General features: G+C 40.7%; 1 protein-coding gene across 3 annotated transcripts in view; it reads left to right on the forward strand.

Moving 5' to 3' along the window:
- The first annotated feature begins 3,512 nt into the window (after positions 1-3,512).
- sgsm2 (small G protein signaling modulator 2) overlaps positions 3,513-21,077 on the forward strand; it is a 109,605-nt gene continuing 92,040 nt past the window's right edge. For all 3 annotated transcript variants that reach the window (XM_084351454.1, XM_084351455.1, XM_084351456.1), the window contains exon 1: positions 3,513-3,757. In XM_084351454.1, coding sequence (XP_084207580.1) covers positions 3,698-3,757 — 60 coding nt within the window. In that variant the 5' untranslated portion in view covers positions 3,513-3,697. The remainder of the gene's footprint in view (positions 3,758-21,077) is intronic.

Here is a 21,077-nt window from a genome sequence, read left to right on the forward strand (position 1 = left end):
ATCAGATAGCTGATTGTTTTCAGTACATGGCCAGATATTATCTGCAGTGTTTCCCACAGACTGGAAAGCAGTTTGTGGTGGCAGCTCGGGGGGTGCTCTTGCCGTGTGCACGGAGGGGAGGGGCTGTGTGTGTGTGTGTGTGTGTGTGTGTGTGTGTGTGTGTGTGAGAGAGAGAGAGAGAGAGAGAGAGACGCGTGAGTGACAGAGAGACGGAGGAAGAGCAGGGAAAGGAAATGCAGCTGAACGAATACGCTGCGTTTTTTAAATAGCGTTAAAAATCGCAATATGTGGCGGTCGGTGTTGATTCTGTGGCGCACCCCCACAAATTAGTCAATGTATGGGAAACACTGATCTGGACCAGCTATTCACTCTTAGCAGGAGCTTCCTCACATCCACTGTGGTTACTGACAGTGTCCTCTGGAGGCAGAGTGGACTTGACAGCTGAGTCTTTGTTAAGGAGATCGAAGCAAGCATAAAATGCCTTTACTTTACTCTGACACATTCACCTAAACACCGCTGCAGACCAAGGAACAGGCTGTCAGCCTGTAGTCTTTTATTTGAGGGAGAAGACAGGGAAAGGAGGAGGGCACACAGCGAAACCTCCAGGTGACTCCCAAAAGAAAAGAAAGATATTCTCCCACATTCTATCCAAAGTCAGAATGAAACTGTAATAAGGATCATCTGCATTTCTTTTTCTTACATGATAATAAACTGAGAGTGTTTGGATTTTGGGCTTTTGGTCAGAGAAAACAAGCAATTTGAAGTTGTCCCCTCTGGCACACACACACTTAGCGTTTTTATACAGGACAGCAACCCGCCAATTTGGCTGTCCTTTTTGCGGCTAGGTCTGTGAATTTAGACAGACCGCGGTATATTGGGGGTCTGTTTTGGTCTGCCAATATGACCCCTAGGATGGTACACTTTTTGCCACCTCCATTGCTCACACACACACAAACACAACTGAACTAATCGAGAAAATGATTACTACAATTATAAACCATTAGAAGTCATTACTCGCAACCCTACAAGGAAGGACTCTGCTATAGAGCCTGTCCTCTCTGTCAGAGAGATAAGCTATGCCAGCCTTGGTCAAAGAATCTAGTCGGGGAGAAATGTGATCTCTTACCAGCTGCATGTAAATGTGTTTTCAGATTTCCTGCCTGACCTGTTTACTTGCACCAAAAGAATCCGTGTCACATGTGTTTGCCTTATCTCTGTAGACTTTGACTGGGTTTACATTCATTTAATGCATTTGGCTTGCAGCAGTTACTTGCTCTCTGAGATATATAGTAAAGGAGGAACCTGTTTTTTTTTCATCAGCAGTAAGGGACAAGGAGAAACCAGATACTTGGTGCATTTACATGCTCTTATTTATCTGGGTATTGTTTGCTTTCTACAGTAACATGGGCCTGAGTCATGGAACCAGATGACAGTTAGCCAGCTGTCTGTGGGCTTTTTGATATCCCTTTAAACCAGGGTAGATCACCATAGTTACCCACAGTATGTCCCTGTGCAGAGCAGGACTAGTGTATAAACTGCCCACCAACCAACCAATCAACATACTGGACAATTAGAGTAATCCGTCCTACAGGATGATAATTACATTAGAGAAATGTTTGCCCACTCTGGCATTAAAGCAAGGCTGATAAAGCACGGGGACGCATCCTCATACTTACTGTTAGTCTAGTATTCTGTCTCTGTAGCTCAGGGGATGAGGCTTTGAAGATAATATTAAATACCACTGGATCTGTTGATGTTACAGGTGATTTGTTCATAGGCATGAGCAGCTATGAGTGAACGCACTCATAGCTGGCTGGTTAACCACCCATTATCCAGGATCACCACTGTAACTTAAAGACAGTCTGACTGAGGTGAACTCATTGACTAACCTATATTCCTTTCAAAGGCCAGCAGGGGATGACTTCACTGGTGTCAAGAAGTCAGGTTAAGTTTAAGAGAAAATGACCCTAGTTCTCACTTGTTTTACTCCCTCAGTAAACAGTTTCCTGATGAGTTTATGGTCTCAATCGCTAGTTTCAAGCCTTCTTCAATGCAGCATGACGTTAATTTTGTTTTTTGTTTTTTTTATTATTTTTTGAGTAAAATAGACAATAAAGCATATTTCTTAAGGGCATGGCTACCTTGTGATTGACGAGGCGTGTCCTTGGGTTCTCAGTCAGATCCAATCAGGACATACTCCACAGCTCCACCCTCTCATCCAAATACAGTCACTTCTGGCTCAAAAGATCCAAGATGGCTACAGCCATAATGCTAAACTCAAGGCTTCAAAACAGTAGACCACATACCAATGTGTGACGTCACAGATGGTTTAGACTTGGGTTAGCTGTCTCACTGATGGACTGCATTTATCCTGAGATTTAGTCTAGTGTCAGCCCCTGTACCTGACAACCAGAACTACTCATGTAGGTTCAGTGATTGGAAGATAAAACAATGTTTTATGTGGAACATAAACTCAAAATTAGCAATAACCACAATTAGTGGTACTGAGCCTTTTCACTTGTGACATCTTAAAACAAAGCACTTACTTCTTGAGGCCCCTCATCACTGGTTGCATACCAGGCCATTGAGGTCAAATTCACAGCAATTCACACACAAAAAAAAGATTTGGGCAGAGTCTCAAAAATAATCATAATTTCATGCAGCAGTATTTGTTCTGCATTTTTTTGTTATCCTTCCCTTCCTATCATATTATGTATTAAAAACCCTAAAAACATATTTTCTCAACAATGAGTGGTGGTTCCCACATGAACACAGCTTCCTGCCGAAGTTGGGACAGTTTTGTTTCGGGCAGAAGGTAACATGCAGAGTGGTTAGGGAAGGGTTTGCTGGTGATAACATGGCTTCTGGTAGTTGCAGGTGCACCTTCAGCCCACATGGAGGCACAAGTAGGAGGTTTAATGACAGGGACTCCAACAGAGGGGGGGTTTTCTATATCACGTTGCCCTGACGTCATTTATTTTGCAGCAGGCCAACCTGGCATATGCTCTGAGAATGGTCAACATGTGCTTGAGAAAGCACTATTTTTAGAATCCATTTGGATCGGCTGCAGTCTCTTTGTGTGTGCCTGCTGGTGCTCAGCTTGTGAATGAAGTCATTAAATAAGCTGCATTTTAATGAGCTCATCAAATGCATCACATGTTTTCTCCACTGGAGTGTCAGATCTGCACATCGAAGAGCTGTCTGCTCGAGACATAAACCTGAGTGAGCATCCAACAGATGATGACAAACCCAAAGCATTTTTTGCCAACATTTCACACCTTTCTCAAGAGAGCAGCCTCCCAGCTGTAACTCTCTGCTGCCCAGGAGAGGGAGAGCAGCTGCTATAAATAACCGGCAGGCTCTACAGGTTGGTGTGTTGGATGCTGGGAGGCTGCAGGCTGCAGGCTCCAGGCTGCAGGCTGCAGGTTGGGGCGGGGCTGGATGCTGGGAGGCTCTGTGAGCGCCACTGATTTCTTTCCTCCTCCATTGATCAGTGTAGTGGGGAAGGCGGGTCCTCTGACGTCGGCGTCAAGCTGCTCGGCTGCGTCAGAGTCCAGCTGAGCGAAGGAAGAAGGAAACAAGGAATAAAAAGGAAAGAGGTCCAGAAAGGCCGGGGAGAGCGGACGGACTGTGGCGCTGAGGTAGACCTGAGTCGTGCACACCGCGGACAGACAGACGGACGGACGGACAGACGGTCATGGAGGGCTCCACGGAAGAAGACTACAAAGAGAAATTATTATGGAACGTGAAGCGGGAGGTAAGCTGCTGTCTGACGGCTCGTCGAGCTTCACATCTCTAATATTGACTGTGCTGTTTTGTGTCTTTATTCCGGTCCGGACCGCGACAGGAGGTTCGGAAGTGTTGCATTGATATTGAGCTCCGTGCTGTTGGACTGAATTCTCTTCAGTTTTATAAGACAACTTTACCAAACTGATGGTGAATAAATGGACCTAGCTCCACTGTAGTTACAGGCTTCCAGTATGTGTACCGTTAACATGTTTCCTTTGTCCAGACTTCAAATATTTAGCATTTAGCTAACACTTCCCTGTGTGGTGCAGGTGAAAACAATAGGCTACTACAGGAATATCCTTACATTATAGTATGGACTTGGACACTGCTATGATATTGCTATAATATATTAATAATACTCCAACAACACGATACAGAAGTTTAAATTGATCAAATCTGACCTAAAATCTATATTGTATCACCTCCTCTCCATGTTGGCTGTGATATAATACCAAATTTTCATTGAAATTAGAACTGCCATTTTTGGTAAGATCCGAGTGACCACTAATAATCCAGACCTGCAGGCAGAAGCCCTGAAACCCTCAGCAGGACATCTTTTCACTACAGGTTGTCCTGCTGCCTGTCTCCACCAGCAGCACCAACATCCACAGCTCCAACCCTGTCACAGGCTTTTTGTTCACGTGATGAATGTCTCACATCTCTCCGGCGAGGAATAAATCATTACAGCTTTAACCTCTCTTCACACTCCCATTGTAACCCTCATGCTGCCTTCACCGAAAGTCACAACTGGAAAGATTTTCCCTGCGCTGAGGTGTCAGTGTAAATCAAAAGCAGCTGATTGTGAGACTGAATGTGGCAAGGTGTGGCTCACTGACTATACCTCAGTCTGACTGAGTGTTAGTGTGAGCATATACTCCGTCATTATAGCGGAGAGGAAAGGTCAAGCTAAAAATATCAAGACAGAAAAAACAACTCTTTTTTTTATCATAATCAGCGCTCTCCATGCTATGTGAGATAGGAAGCATCACATTCACCCAATGGTACTTCATTAGTCCTCACTCAGTGCTTCACTTGAGCCACGGAATTGGCTTATTGTAATCAGGAGTTCATGTTTGGTGGCAAGTGATATCAGATTAATTCACTGTAGCTTTTGGTAGTGACAGCTTGCAAAATAGTCAAAATACATGCAAACACATGTACTTTAAAGTCAGAATCATCAGAATCAGAATACTTTATTAATCCCCGGGGGGGAATTGTTTTTGTTACAGTGAAGTGCACTTCAATGTCACTATAATGCTACTTTAATCGCTGATACAAAGATGGTTGTAGAAGGAATGACTGTATATGGCAACTGAAGCTAGAGATGTTTAAAGAAAAGATTCAACCAAAAATATAAATTCAGTCATTATCTACTCACCCACAGGCCGATGGAAATCTTCTGTTTCTGTCATGTTTAGAATTCATTTAGAAAAACTGCAGTTACTGTACTCAACTGTGTCTATTCAGTTTGAATATCGAGGCTAAATACTTTCCTGTCCTCCTCCAGACACCATAAAGTCACCCACAGGTTTGGCTTTTTAAATAATTGAATCATCACAACGTCTGCAAGGTTGAGAATAGCTTCAGTTCTCAGGATGTCTGCAGGCGGCGGGGATGTGTGTCTCCTAAACACAGACCATCAGGGAAATAAGGAGAAACGTTGCATTCTTGGGTCACTGGGCCATTTGAGGCTGTGTGTTGATGCCCTGAGCGGCATTTTAAAGTCCACCTCCAGTCACTCTGACTTGTGCTCCGGTAGCATAAATTCTTGATGTTTCCTGGTTGTTAACATTTAAAGAAAATGATCTTGTGTGTCAGCTGGATGCTTTACATTTCCATGTTGACTTTTAGATTATTGAAGTCGCACAGAAATTCTCATTTCATGTTTGGTTGACATGTATGGGAAAATGTATTTTTATTTCTTACAAATCTTAGATACAAGACAACATCAGAGTTAGAACTTTGTTCAGAGTAACAATATTGATCAATCTGCTTGGTAACTTATAAAATGCAGCGTGCAATTGTAACTTAGCGGATATGTTAGGGCTATATTACAATACATATTATGTATCTTGATATTTTGAAATCACCTCAGAAGCACCTCATAAATGCTAGGACCCGATGACAAAATCAAATATCATGATATTTTTGACCCAATACCTCAGTATCAATACTGCAACAATATAGTAGGAATGTCTATTATTCCTTTCACTAAATATTACCACAAGGAGATTTTTGATCAAGAATCATCAGTAATGTGGATATAATGACGGTAAAGAAAAGAGGGTAAAGAAAAGTACTAGAACAAGTAGGTCTGTATATCTGGTATGCAGAAAATGACATTACTTGACTGTAATAAACCTTTAAAACCAGAAAAAAACACAACACTTATGACTTATCACCATCTAATGATATCCAAATCGCAGTCTCATATCATGATAACGATAAAATACTAATATATTGCCCAGCCCTAAGTTATAGCCAGTTTTTATGGAGTAGATATTATGAAACCTTGCCAATTTGTTATTCTGACCGTCTTTTAGTGAGCTCAGATTGACTATTTTTTAATAAACCCAGAACAAATGTAGCTAATTGGGTTTTAGGCTAAGATTGATTTTCTCTAACATGAAGGAATCACTGTTGCTTCAGAACCATATGAATCTGTTGTTCTGCCTTTGTAGTATTTTGTCAAAAAATGCAACATGTTTCCCACTTTATTCACACAGCAGAGAGATGGTGTAGACTCTGTGTGTATCCAGTATAAAAATCAATGGTGTGATTGGCCACAGTTCATCAGTGAGATGCTAGTCAATGCCTTCTGACATTTTATAGCGTAACAAACTGGGCTGTGAGACAGTGGTTTGAACAAAGCCCACTAGCTTCTGCTTGAAAGCTCCCTGTCTCTTTAAGCGGCACTCCGCTATCTCAGTATTGCTTGGCAACTGAAAGCTTTAGCAGCTCCCAAAGAAGTTAAATTGCATCAGTTGGCGATTAATATCACAGCAGTGTGGCAGCCCTGTCAGGCGCTCTCTTGTACCGAAACACAAAGTGCCTTTCTATTTTCACCTGCTACCATCAGGATCCTTGTGTGCCTGGTACGTACAGAGGTGTTCTCTGTAAAAGACAGTTAAAGCAGCAATCCATGAAAATATCGAAGGTTTATTTAATTTTTTATAAATAAGCACTGGAGGTGAACCAGCTGTTTACAAGAAATACTGCAGCTGTAACAGGTGTTTTATTTACTGCAACCAATAATAGTGTCTTGTTCTTATGTACTGAGAATCCTCACAATCAATTTATTTCCCTAAAGAGAAGTATGGTCGCCACTCACACAGTGTCTCCAACAAGTGGTGTCTATTATTATATCTATTCTTTATTGCAACTTCCCTGCTTTCGCTGCCTCCCTTAGTCATTTTGACTTTAATCCACTACTATTGAGTCATCAGTCATTTGCAAAAAAGTTTAAAAGAAAGCACCTTTTTCCTGCAGAAGTACAGTGTTTTTGGTTATGCGCTGTCATATGCCCAAAGCTCTGTGACAAATGTGATAGTGACAGATGGTTGAGCGAGTTCAGGGACAACTGTGATCCTGTTGTCTGAGCAGTTTGTTAAACTGACAGGATGGAGTTCAAATGACAGGATGCAGTGTGCCTGAAATTCACTCTCCCATTTATTTAGAATAGTGGTAGAGACAAAGGTGGAAGCAAGTGAGGGGAGATGAAGAGCATGATGTGAAGATGTAGTGAAAGTTGTTAACTGCACTTGGTTTGTCTCGTATCTCTCTGTGGATTGACTCAGAGAACTAATAAAAAACGAATGCATCCACACAGTCATACTGTTTTCCAAAGGCATAGAGCTCACTATGCTGTTAAAATGAATGAATGCAAGCTTTGGCAGATGCTGTATTTACAACATAACATGCTCCAAAAACACCTGTTTGGAACATTCCACAGGTAAACCAGTGATATCATGATTGGGTGTTAAAGGGGCATCCTTGATGGGGGAGTGAGTTTGCAAATGATTGTATTCTGATGTTATTTACAATTTACAGTGTTCCAACGGCTTTTTTTAAAATGTATTTATTTATTTTTTTACATACGTATATTCATGTTGGCTGTGGATGCAGTCTTTTTTTGCAGGTGTCTATGTCCGCCCCCTAAAGGCATTTTTACTGTCCACAGTTACAGTTCTGGTTAAAGCATAGTCTACAGCAACAATTGTCTGTCCATGTGGCTGCAATGTTCAATTTGAAGAAAACCCCATTTTAATGAGACTGTCGTCAATTATAATGTTTGGATTCTACTCAGTGCTTGTCAGATTAAAAAAAAAAATGTTAGTACATAGTGTGCAAAATTGAAATACAAAAGTAAAACCAAAAGGTGTAAAGGTGGGTGGTGTTTTACATGTCTGATAACTGTTCATGTTCTGTGCGAAGGCCTTCATGGTGATGCGTTTGGTTGTAGACTTGAGAAAAAAATTCAAACCATGCCTTCTGTCACACCTTGGCACAGCTGGCCAATTGCTGTGTGAAGTGAGCGTGATTGTCGAGCACAGTGATTTTTTTTTTTTTTAGACCAAGGCAGTAGAATGTATGTTGTGTTACTCGTGCATAATTAGTTCTATTCCAACCAAATTCTTTGGCTCTCAGTTTATATCAAAAATATGTAGCCTTACGTTTTGTCAGACACCTATGGCAACCTTTTTACAGCTAGTCTGAGAGATAGAAAGTAGACTTCAAGCTCAGTAAATCTATTCTGGTCCACTCAACATCAATACTCTGACCAGGGTGCAGGGAGCCGCTGCCATAGGCTTCTATTTTTCTAATACCATTTCCTTTGTTTACTACAGAGAGCTGCCTCGGTCGCCATATTGCAACTCGCAGCTAAACAGCATTAAGTTGCCTCTTCCCGGAAGAAATATTCTGTCATTATGCAGCAGTGTTGGGTAACATCTCCCTCAGACTGACACCTCCTCCAGGACAGAATCATTTCTTCCTGCCACAGTCTTATTTTATGACTGCTGCTCCATGAGCCAGGTCTCTCAACTGCATTGATATCCACTTGATATTTTGTACTCTTGAGGTCCAATGTTAATTTCTGCTCTATTATCTTGATGCGAATCATGGAGAAATTGATTCAACACAGGATATGGCAATTTTAAGGAGAGGAAATGATTGCAGGGTTTTCAGTATCTGTAAATGTTAGGAGCTCCATTTTTGTGTGAAAGCTGCAGCTGGTCTACAAGTGTGTACAGGGCAAGATTCCATTAACTCATCCTTCAGATAGCAGTTATCCAACAGAACGTTTGGCTGGGCCGAGTCAAACCGAGCTGCACCAAAACCAAAAGTAGGACCAAACTGCCTGATTGTACTTTCAGGCATCTGCTGTGTTTTCCTGTTCCACTGTGTTCACTTTCAGCTGTTTCAGGAGTCATGTTTAGTTACTGCTGATAAAAACACAACATTTCCTGTGATGCTGCTTCGTAATAAAAGCTTTTAGATTACTAAATAATGGGGCTTTTATTGTGAAGAAGTTATAAGAAACGAAATGTGTTTGTAACCAAATAAGAGGAGCCACTTTGTTAACTGTGATTCTTCAATAGTACTGCCGGAATCGAGACGAGCAGGTCATTAGTTAAAGACACACGTTCAAGCAGGTAGCCCAGTTGTGGTGGAAATGCAAATCCCTGCCGCGCCGAGTCAAACCGAGTAGAGCCAGGCCAGCAGATGTATATGGAAAAACGAGCCAAGAGTCTGCTGTTACCACAGCACCCTCGCTGCCACCCTCCTCATCCACCAATGCTTCTAGGGTATGAATGATTACCTCATTAATGGCTGTGTCTGTTGTGGCCTGACAATAGCTGATCAGGATGGAACCTTTTTATATTGCAGCTTCTCAGACCAATGGGAAGGAGGGCACCACACCCACACAGAGACAGGGCCACAATATCCTTGAGAAAATACACACAAAGCAATTGGCTGACATTTTAACAACGCAGATTTCCAGATGTGGTTCAAGGATCATACTATATCAGATCCCATTTACTATCAATTACACTTGCATGTAATGCAAATAAACACTAATGATTCACTTCGCTGGTGGTGAACACACTAGAGTGGGGCCTGAAAATTACAACCCGACCCGACCCGGCCCGTGGCTTTTAAAGCCCGGACCCGATGTAACCCGACACATCAACATGAATTATCTGCCCGAACCCGGCCCGCGGCTCTGATTTTCCCACTCCTGTAGTAGTGACGGTGAATTCACCTGCGGCAAGTTTACTTTTCACCAACTCCATCTTCTTCTCCAGGCTAAAGGCGTGCACGCAGCGGCGTCAGGTCTGCCCCCGCCCCTCTCCATGATGCACGTTGCACGCAGCAGCCAGACTTTCTTTACGGTGAACAGCAGCAATGATTAATAAATGTTTTTTTTTTTGTTTTTTTAACTGAGCGGAAAAAATTAAGCCCGAGGTCCGACCCGACCCGAGTCACTTGCTTATATTTTCGACCCGAACCCACGGGTCCCGTCGGGTTTGTCGGGCCAACCCGACCCGTTGAGAACTCTAGAACACACGACTAAAGTAAGTAAATAAGTAAAGTCTATTTATTTAGCACTTTTCACAGAGCACAGTCATAAGGCGCTTAACAAGTACGATAACAATCAAAACAGCAAAAGGGAGGAAAAAATAAAAGCATACAGATTACAACACTAGTTAGCAGCAGGTGAGACAAAAGCCAATTTGAGTAAACAAGTTTTAAGTTGCTTTTTAAAAGCCTCAACAGAGACTACATAGTGTAAGTTTCCAGCAAGAGCATTCCACAGTGTTGGGGCCACTAAGGCATGGTCACCATTACTTTTTAGATGGGAGCGGAGCACAACCAGTAATCCCTGGTCAGAGGACCGAAGTGACCTATTTGGCAGATAGGGATGGAGCAGCTCAGAAATATAGGCAGGTGATTGACCGTATATGGCTCTGTATGTAAAGACAAGAACTTTTAAATGAATCCTGAAATTAACAGGAAGCCGATGTAAAGAATGGACAGCTGACGTGATATGTGTCATCCTGCTGGACCTGGTCAACTTGAAGAAGGTCTAGGGATGACTGGTTGAGACAGGTGGAAAGAGAATTACAGTAGTCTAACCAGGATAAAATAAAAACATGGATTATCATTTCTAACTCAGACTGTGATACAGTGGATCTGAGTTTAGCTATATTTCTCACATGGAAAAAACATGCGCGGGTTAATGATTTGATGTGATTTTCAAAATGCATTGACTGGTCAAATATAACACCAAGGTTTCTAAGACTGGTCTGTACAGTAGAGGACATGGAACCAATACACTGAGCCATCTTAGAAGCTCTGCCATCTGATGCAATGTAGAGCACCTCAGTCTTATCCAAGTTCAGCTGGAGATGGTTGTTTGCCATTGTCATCAGGCGTGATTTTTTTGTCATTGTCATCAGGTCTAAAAGAAACATACAGCTGGATGTCATCAGCATAGCAATAGTAGGAAATACCTTTAAAATTGCTTATCACATGGAGAGCATGTATAACATAAATAGTACAGGACCCAAGATGGAACCTTGAGGCACTCCGCAGGAAAAAGCAGTGGTATCAGACATGAATGGACCAAGTGAATCTGAAAAACTTTTGTCTAATAGATGGAGGAGAACCAGTCCAGGGCGCTGCCAGAGACACCAACCCATTGCCTAAGTCTCTGAATCAAAATTCTATGATCCACGGTGTCAAAAGCTGCACAAAGATCTAGCAAAACCAAAACAGTGCATTCACCATGATCAGAGGACATCATTATATCATTAGTTACTCTAAGTAGAGCTGTTTTGACTGATGGGGCGGCATCCTTCCTACCAGTGCGTCAATTCATACAGCACGCAGGCGCTGCAGATCCAAAAGAGGCGTGATGGTACACGTCATGATGATGACGTCTGTGTGGTATTTTCAACGCGTTTCACCCGGTGTCCACCTGTTAATCTAAACATCTACCCGCTGACTGTTTAAAATCATATGGATGCTGTAATAATGTGTTGTGATTGAGATCCTGACCCATCATACATCCTGGAAAGTGACAAAGAGTCGGTAGGACAGACAGGAGGGCAGACACGTATAACTGCGGTATTTTTTTCCTTATGTAAGTTGCCAAAACACTACCAGTTACTACATTACTGTTGTTTGGTCATGTAACATTGCTTTGTGGGTCATTTCTCTTTTATTTGATGAGTGAAGGATCTGTAGCTGTCAGACTGTGAACACCATCAGATCGACACGCCCCGGCTCCGTGCCGCCGGCTTATCCATTCACACAAGAGTCTGCTAAATAGTTTTAATACTGCATGGAAATAAATGCAAACCATGGATTAGTGGTTGTGTAGAATCTATATGAAATTGGTTTGAAAAATTAAAAGTATACATTATTTGATGTTAAGGCTAGAATTTGCAAACAATAATATGATCCTTTGAAGTTTTTATTGGTGCCAGCTATCAGGAAAGTAATGATAATGTTAAATCCACACAGGTGATTCAAGGATGGTTCAATGCAGACTGTCCTTGAGGCTTCCCTGCTCTTGTTAAATTTAAGGCTCCAGTTGGGGCTGGAAAGATCTATTTCTGTCTTAGGCCTTTTTCATGGAAGACATTTTGACATGCCACAGTAGGAAAAAAATATTAATGAATGAAAATAATTAATGCTGAATTCCATCTAGCTGCTTCAGTGTCAGGGTCCATTGAAGCTATTGCCAGTATTGTTTATTAACTCCTGTGCTTTTCCTACTATGACAAATCAAAATGGCCGCTGTGAAAAACGCTCACAGAGTTCTTATTATAGTGTGGTGTCATGACATTATCTTTTTTACAGCTCTGCCCACCTTCAACCTAAACACAGCAGCAACTGAAAACACCTTTAACAAAGTAAACTAGAAAAACGATGAAAAGTCCAACCCAAAACCAAAAAACAGCCACAGCAGTGTATGTTTGTATATAATGTGTTTAACTATCTGATTAAAGAGCATAGGCACCATGCTTTAAAACAATTCCAGGACATACAAAATATCACAAATGATGCTAATGAAATCTAAATCCTCAGATAGGTAGTTACGAGCTGCACCTTACACTTTGGCAAAACCAGTAATGATTGTATTAGTATTCTTTGAGCACTTTGAAGGGGGAGCTACAGAATAAGATGGAATTAGAAAAAAATAAATAAAAAAAGGGTTGGCAGCCAATGATAATGGAGGCTTTATGTTGTTGGCCCACTAGTTTGTTTTTTTTTTTTTTTTAAATGCATGCTTTTATTTTATATCCACTGTCATTTATCTCAACCAAACAGGCTAGTGCCCTTTTCTCAGAACATGCTCAGATTACATCTTTCACTTAAGGCATCAATTTTCTGCCCTTATTGTAATCTCCTATAATCCTTCATTGTGACCACTGGCCTAGACAACAAACAGTCGGAATTAGTGAGCAGTCTGTTGCAAAAATCCCCCCTATTTGCCATATTTGCTGTTTTATCATTCTCTGGGAGATTGTACATCTTATTAGCATCAGGAAAACTGTCCTCCTTTGTGACCACGAGGAGCACACTGTTGACGTTCTGTTGTTTGCCCTGGTTGTGAACATGAGATGAGGGGAAAAGCAAATGTGTCCTTATGTAACTAAGAGTTGGCTAAAGAGCTCTTCCCTCAGTTCCTCCTAGAAACCATTAGCTTCAGGATTCTCAGAAGTGTTTCAAAGTTAGCCAGCTCCACTCAGCTGTTTGACATATACCAACTATATCTTGTTATTTTAGTGTCATCCCAGGAACTGGATGCTTGGTGTGCTGCTGGATAAATTGTTAATGGAAGACCTTGTTTAGTAACAGTAAACGAATGTAAGTGTGTCTATGTGTGTGGCTACCATCATGTTGTTTTTCTCTGCCTGAATTATAAATGAGTGCATGTCACTGTGTGAAGAAATAACTAAGAATAATACACTTATTAACGTATATAGCAACACACATCTATTCTGCAAACATTTGTTCAGTAGCAGGTTGGCGTTTTAGCGATCCTCTGGGGCTCAAATGATCCTGGAAGTCAAGTAAGATCTCAGTGGCAGCAACCAAAGAGGGAAATAATACATTCTCATAAAAATGTAATACATATAAATGACTTTGACTTCTTATTTGTATTAATTCATTATTGTAGCACTTAGCATCTTAAAAGCTTGGCTGACAAGCTAACTAACCTGCACAGTACATATCAAATACCATATCGTTTGAACCCCCAATGAACTAACAATAACTGCAGCCAAATATATTTTGCGGCTTACACCTGAACTGGCATTGCTTGCATTACTGGTGACCATTTTCCAACAAACCCATCTAATTTCAAATGTAGTCTTGCTGTTTTGCTATTAAAAGCAGGATACTCAGTAATGAATCTGAGTCTCTGTCATATTGTCAGGCAGCATACCCAGTATAAAAAGTGCTGGATCCAGATCAAGTTTACCTGATTAGTCTCCCTTTGGATATTCTTCCAGAAGTCCTGGAGCTTTGGGCAGTCCCAAAATATATGCACGAGGTCCCCTACTAGTCCGCACCCCCTCCAACATAGTTCAGATGTATTGTTGTATTTGGCAGTAGTAGAAGGAGTGTTAAAATACCACATTTTCACTTTCTGATCAAATTCTCTCCATGTCGGACTGTTTGTTATTTTGTGTCCTGCTTTAAATGTTTCCTCCCATTTCTCCTCTGTTTTTATAATATTTGTTTCCAACTCTCATTTTTCTTTCACATCCATATTGTTTTCTAAAGATTCATGTTGTAGTGCTTTATACATTTTTGCTATCACCCCCCTTTTTGTCCCTCCCTCTTTGAAAGACATTAGCAGTTCCTCTAGTTTGGATGGTGTCTTACCAGTGTTGGGTGTAACGCGTTACAGTAACGTAACTACTTTTTTCGGGTAAAAAGTAGTGTAACGCGTTACTACTGAAAATATGGTAACGATATGGTAAAATATGGTCCTTTTTCAGTTGGGCACAACGTTACTTTTCCCAGGGACAGATTTGACAGCGACACTGCCTCAGCTGCGCGCTTGCACAATAGTCGCGAGCTCTCATTCCACACTGAGGCTGGTACTAGCAATAGCATGCAGAGAGCAGTCAGTCATCATGGCAAGCGCGGCGGAGCAACCACAACAACCAACGGTGACTTTTGAGGGATGGAGGTATTCCCATTATTTCGAACATGATTGAAAATAAGGGGAAGAATTTGAGGCTGGTATTCTGGTAGGCTGGTGGGCTGGTATCGAGGCTGGTATTATTGTTTGTATTCTTGTTTTTCTTGTCAAGTGCTCTGTGGCATTTTTCATAATAAAGAGCGCAAAATAAATACTCCATAGTAGAACTTTATGTAGGCCTATACACATTAAGGAAATGAGATGGGGTTCTGCCTAAAGTCGAGAACCATGAAAGTAACATAAAAGTAACAAGTAACGTAAAAAGTTACTTTCCATAGAGGGTAACTAAGTAAAGTAAGGGATTACTTTTTTAAGAAGTAACGAGCAAACACTACTTTTTAAAAGTAACTTCCCCAACACTGTGTCTTATACATATCATCCCATTCCTCATGATCCTTGAGGTAATGTCTTTGTTGTAGAAATCTATAGAAGTCATTGGCTGGTAGTTCAAATTCCTGCTTAAGTTGTTTGAAAGATTTCATGATTTGTCCTTTGAATACTTGTGCAATATATATTAACCCTTTGGTTGCCCATTTTTTAAAGTCCATAATAAATGGTAAAAAATCTGGGTTTTTGACAGTTTTAAATTCTTTCGTGCTACTGACCATATTTTCATCGTTCCCTTGATCCAATCATTTATAATCTTAAGTTTTTTCTGAACTTTTCTGTATGAGTCAAGAATGGGAGTGATTCAAAATGTACATTTTGACAATAGTAATTTTTTAAATTCAGTAAGTTCAACCCTCTTTGACAGCATCAAAATGTTGGGTTTATTTATTTATTTATTTTTCAGACATCCTATATTAATTTGTTTGTGCAGACAATTTATTCACGACAGATTTGAGAAACTGACCTTTGTAACACTGAATTTCTATCTAAAGGTTGAAGGTTGTATTTTTTATTGAATTTTGGAATCTTTATTTTTATTAAATTAACTTGCCTAAATCTAACCTGCAAAAAGCCACCAGGATCGAGTCAAGCTGTTTTTGTAAGATAAGCCTACCTAAGAAGAATTTGAAAATGTAAATGATAGTTGTCAGGGCATAAAACCAATGATCTGTTGATCTTTGCAAATTTAAATGTAATACACTAACAATGGCATAGCAGTCAGTGCATACAGTGCTAAAAAAAAAAAAGATTCAAAAATGGTTTTGAAAATCAAGTGCAATCATGAATTCAGAGAATCGTGACGGCCTTATGAATGGGTTTATGTCCAGGCTACTAACACATTTAGTGTAACATTTTGGTTTTGGTTAAATATTGAAAATGACATCTCGTTTCACATGTATGTTTGTTATGAACATTTTCCCACTTTACAGATACATAACTGAAAAACAGTATTTGTTTTTTTCAAAATTAAATTGCTGTAGCAAATGTAATAATGTGGGAGACGTGGTGGCTGTGTTACCTGGGGGAAATTACTGAGACAAATAGGCTGAAAGTCATTACACACAACTGTAGCTGAAACCTCTGAGACTGTTTTTCAGTTTCTTATTCTAACCTGAACTGAACCTCACACAACCACCCAATCATGCCTAAATCTACCCATCTGTCACAAGCATTTAACGCTTAACTTAACCGTCTCTAACTTAATATGATCTGTCAGTGAAGCATTTGGTTCCTCTTACTTGCAGTTGTTCCCAGAAACAGTTGGACTTTGTTTCTGTCCACTGAGATTTACTAGATTTTCCCCTCCGGATGTCTACCTCCTAAAGATGTTCTGACCATTTAAAACCATGGTCTTTTAATTATCCTTGTAACAACACATCCAGATGATTATAGTATAAATTAAAGTGAAGTACTCTTAATATACTTAATCACGCTTTGAGTAGCATACTAAACTCCAATCATAATATAATCCCTGACAGCCAGTTCTAATTAAACTGGGTCGTTCCCAAACACAATCAATTCAGTTTCACAGTCACTCACACCCAGGTGAAGGTATCGACCCCGCTGCCTGACTGCTGGGTATCATTTTGATCTGATTCACTGCGTAGAGTTATAGCCGTCAGTAAATATATGGATCTATTTGCACATCTCTGCAGAGGATGTGGTCAGTCAGTAGGAGAGCATTAAAAGACAGGATGAAAAACAGTTCTCCAGAGAGTTCGCTCTGACCTGAGAGTGATGTCTGCTTGTTCAGCAGATGTTTAGTATGGGATTGGGACCTATTTATTAATAAATGTACATCTTTCATTAATTCAACCTTTTTTGTAGTTGGGGTTAGGTCTTTTTCCATATTGATCTTAAGTTTGACCAGCAAAAACTAGAGCGATTTAAGAGTGAAGGTTTAACCGTGGTTGGTGTGAATACCTGCCTCTAGCATCCAGATGACATTATCTGTGACACTGGCCCCATCATGAGCGTTTGACCAGTTTAGTAAACAACTGAAACACAGCACCCGTTTTGGTTTGCTTTGGTTGTTTGATGATGATGATTGTGGTGATGATTGATGAAGTGTACCCTTTTACCAGAGCACATTGAGAACTCTTCAAACTGTGTGTATCCAATAACCCTTAAATCGGACTAAGTTATGTAATATCAGACAGACTTTTCTTGTAGGTTAGTCATAGAGAAAGGACCTTTTTCATTTTTATTTACCAAGCAGTTAATTTAGCAGTTGAGTTAATTTGCCCTTACTTGACATTTTGCATCGTTCAGTTATTGTACATGCTCACATTGCAATGTTGATAATGAAACAATATGCTGTGAAACTCTACAGTGTGGTAGTGTGATGTCTGGGTCATTTAGTCAAAGGTACAGTTTGTATTGATGTAAACAGACTTATGACATTTGACATTGATGCTCTTGTGTTTTTTGTGTGTGTGTGGGTGTGGGTGGGGTAGATAAAAACAGGAATGGTAAAAATCCAGTTTGACCAGATCTATGGGCTACTGGCACTCATCCAACTGGACAACAAGGTCACGTGGTTTCCATTTTCAAGCAGTTGTGTGAAGTAGGGCACTGATAATGTAATTTTCATTGTCCTGGGTATCTGAATATGAATATTGTCCTATACATGGCATAATTATAATAAATACAGCAGTGCTATTGCTTTATTGAGTGCTCCTGCAAGTTCTGAATTACAGATTGACCACAGAGGACCATTTAACTTCTCTTCTCAACACAATCACTCATTCTTTAGCTGATGTATTTTAAGGTGAAGGGTTTTCATTTCATATCATCGAGTCACACTTGTCATAATCAACTTACTGTATTTCTGATGTGAAATTCAAGTTGCAGTTGACAGACTGTGGACCAAGTGTGTAGCATCACACAGTACAGAAATAGAAGGGATAGTAAATGCCAAGCCACTTCAATTCAATTATCTTTATAATAGCTCTCTCTTTTGAGGTGAATCCTCTCCTCTGCAGGCAGGTCAGAGGTCATGGTCAGATAGTCAGGGAAACAGCACCCATGGAAATGATAGTGTTTCAGAGCCTTGCTTAAGGACAGCTTTACAATTTGTTGGTCAAAGCTACCGTATCATATGCATCTTAAATTCAAATGTAAGACAACGATCATACAGTATAGCACAACTATCCTATGTATTACCAAAGTATTTCTTTGGCCTTTCGTGGCTTTATTTGATAAGACAGCAGAGAGATGACATGAAACAGGATGAGAGGGAGGGGGGTGACATGCAGCAAATGGTCACAGGTCAGACTCGAACCCTGGACTGCTGCAGTGAGGACGCAGCCTCTGTACATAGACAGACAGACAGACATGGGACGCGCCCTCTACCAACTGAGCTCCTGTGGCACCCCAACCTAAATCACTTTTAAATGTAAGTTATGTTAGACCCAGTCCTTATCAGAAAAAAAGATTGCTTGTATTGCTTAGTTTGTTTAAACATTAAAATGTTTGCAACCTTGTTTTACTTACATGCTTTTACACTTGTCAGCAGATATGCTCAGTTTACATATTTGAATATTGTTGGGAGACAAAAAAATGTTGGTAAAAATTAAATGCTTGGTAATCTTCAAAGCTCAACACCGAAAAACAAAGTGGACACCAGTTTTTCTTATGAGAAAACGGTTGTCTTTATTCGTCATCATCTATGCCAGTGCTCTCGCTGGCTCAACTTAAAGGCTGAACCTCATTTTGGTGATAAGGATGATGAAGCTTTACCCTTATGTCACAGACATGACAGTTCTTCTACCTCCCACACCTCCATAATACAGGGAAAAAGTGATTCTGTACTTGAGCTTCATTATCACACAACTAAGCAATTAAATTTGTCCTGTTTATCAATTCGACCCAAACAAGGCAGAGGTGTCAGACAGGTCCCAAACTAATTACTGACGACAATTAATTCTATGGAGAGAGCAAACTTAGACAAGCGAACATCAGACTGAGTCAGTGTTGTTGAACTCAGTCAGGCTCTCCTCCCCAGAGACACAACAGATAGCAGTAGGAAGACTCATTTGAATGTTTCCGGGATGCCATGATATTAATTGGAAGTCAGTGTTGCGGATGTTTGGGCGAGACTGTCAGAGTTGTTATTAGTAACTGTCACAATGTTAGGAAGAGACTGTGTAATCCTTTGAGTTTTATGTTGTTGTAACACACCATAGCAGAAGTTGAAGTTGAAGGTTCTCAGTCATCCAGGTCATGGTAATTCTAAGTGCTGTATCATAGTCAACTGGACTTGTTTCAGTTTGTTGAAGACGTCTCACATCTCATCAAAGAGGCTTCTTCAGTTCTAACTAACTGGAGGAGTTGCAGGCTTTTAAACTCTGTGTGGGAGTGTCCTTATAGAGTCATTACGGACACGTGTGAGCTCTGAGTTTCAGAGTCGTTAAGGCCACTTGTGGGTCATTGTCCCAAACAGCCTTCTTGTGGGTTGCTAGGACTAGGTGAGCCCAGGTGTGAATGGTTGTTAAGCTGTCTGGGGAGAAAACTCAGTACTGCATTGTAGGTGAGTGATAAGTAATGTCTTAGGCCTCCTCCTCTGTTCAAAGACGGTCGTTGCAGTTTGGAATAGATGGATTCCTTTACTCCTCTTTCAAACCATCTGTCTTCTCTGGCCAAGATGTTAACATTGTTGTCCTCAAAGGAATGATTTTTCTCCTTCAGATGTAAGTGGACAGCAGAGTCTTGACCTGAGGAGTTGGCCCTCCTGTGTTGTGCCATTCGCTTACGGAGAGGTTGTTTTGTCTCCCCAATGTACAAATTTCTGCAGTCCTGGCTGCTACGATACAGCACTTAGAACTGTAGCAGAAGGTTTCCATACTAAGTACCAAGGATAAACAGATGTAAGCATTGTCAGCTGTGACCTGTGGCATTCTGAATTAAATAGATCTACATTTGTGGGTGATATATTCACACATTTTTCTTATGAAGACTGAGCAAAAGAAAATTATGACTTAAAGGTCCCAGTGGTGCTGTTAGGGATATTACAGTTGCAGAGGTTAATACAAGTGGTATTCCTATTGTAATCAAAAGGAATAGATGCTGTGATGACGATGTCTGAGTTAGAAACCAATTGGAGATCAGTTCAGTCTACAAAGCTGGGATCTTAGCACAGGTTTTTGCCCCTATATCAGCAGGGACCGAAGGGGACTGTTTGGACTGAATACAGAGAATTGTTTTTCATTGTATTTAGTAAGTTCACCTGTGAGAGTGTTGTATGTACTGAAACAAAGACACCACTAAACACGAGTGTCTCCAGTTGATGGGAATACTACTGCATTTGTGAAGAAGTTGTATAGGATAAAGCATTTTGTGTCTCCGGTCAGCATCAGTTGGGGCTGAAGATTACAAGTTTGAAAATGAAACAAATGTTGGGGTGTGGGCCTACTTCTCATCCCCAGGCTAGCAGCTCCAGGCCACATTACCCACTTCTAGTGTAGCACAACTGAATCTCAGACTGAACTGACTGCAGTCGAGAGGCATTGTGGGTGATATAGGCACCAGATTTGGAGCAAAATGCAAAATCTGTAATCTGCAGTTGGCTTCATCAAAGCTGCAGAATGGGGGCTCCATTTGCAAATCAGAGTACTGAGTCACAATAAACCTGAAACCCCCGGAACAACATGCCACTGCTGCGCACAGTCAT

The sequence above is a fragment of the Pagrus pagrus genome (assembly GCF_965226575.1).
Source record: "Pagrus pagrus genome assembly, chromosome: 4".
In the NCBI taxonomy this organism is placed as follows: Eukaryota; Metazoa; Chordata; class Actinopteri; order Spariformes; family Sparidae; genus Pagrus; species Pagrus pagrus.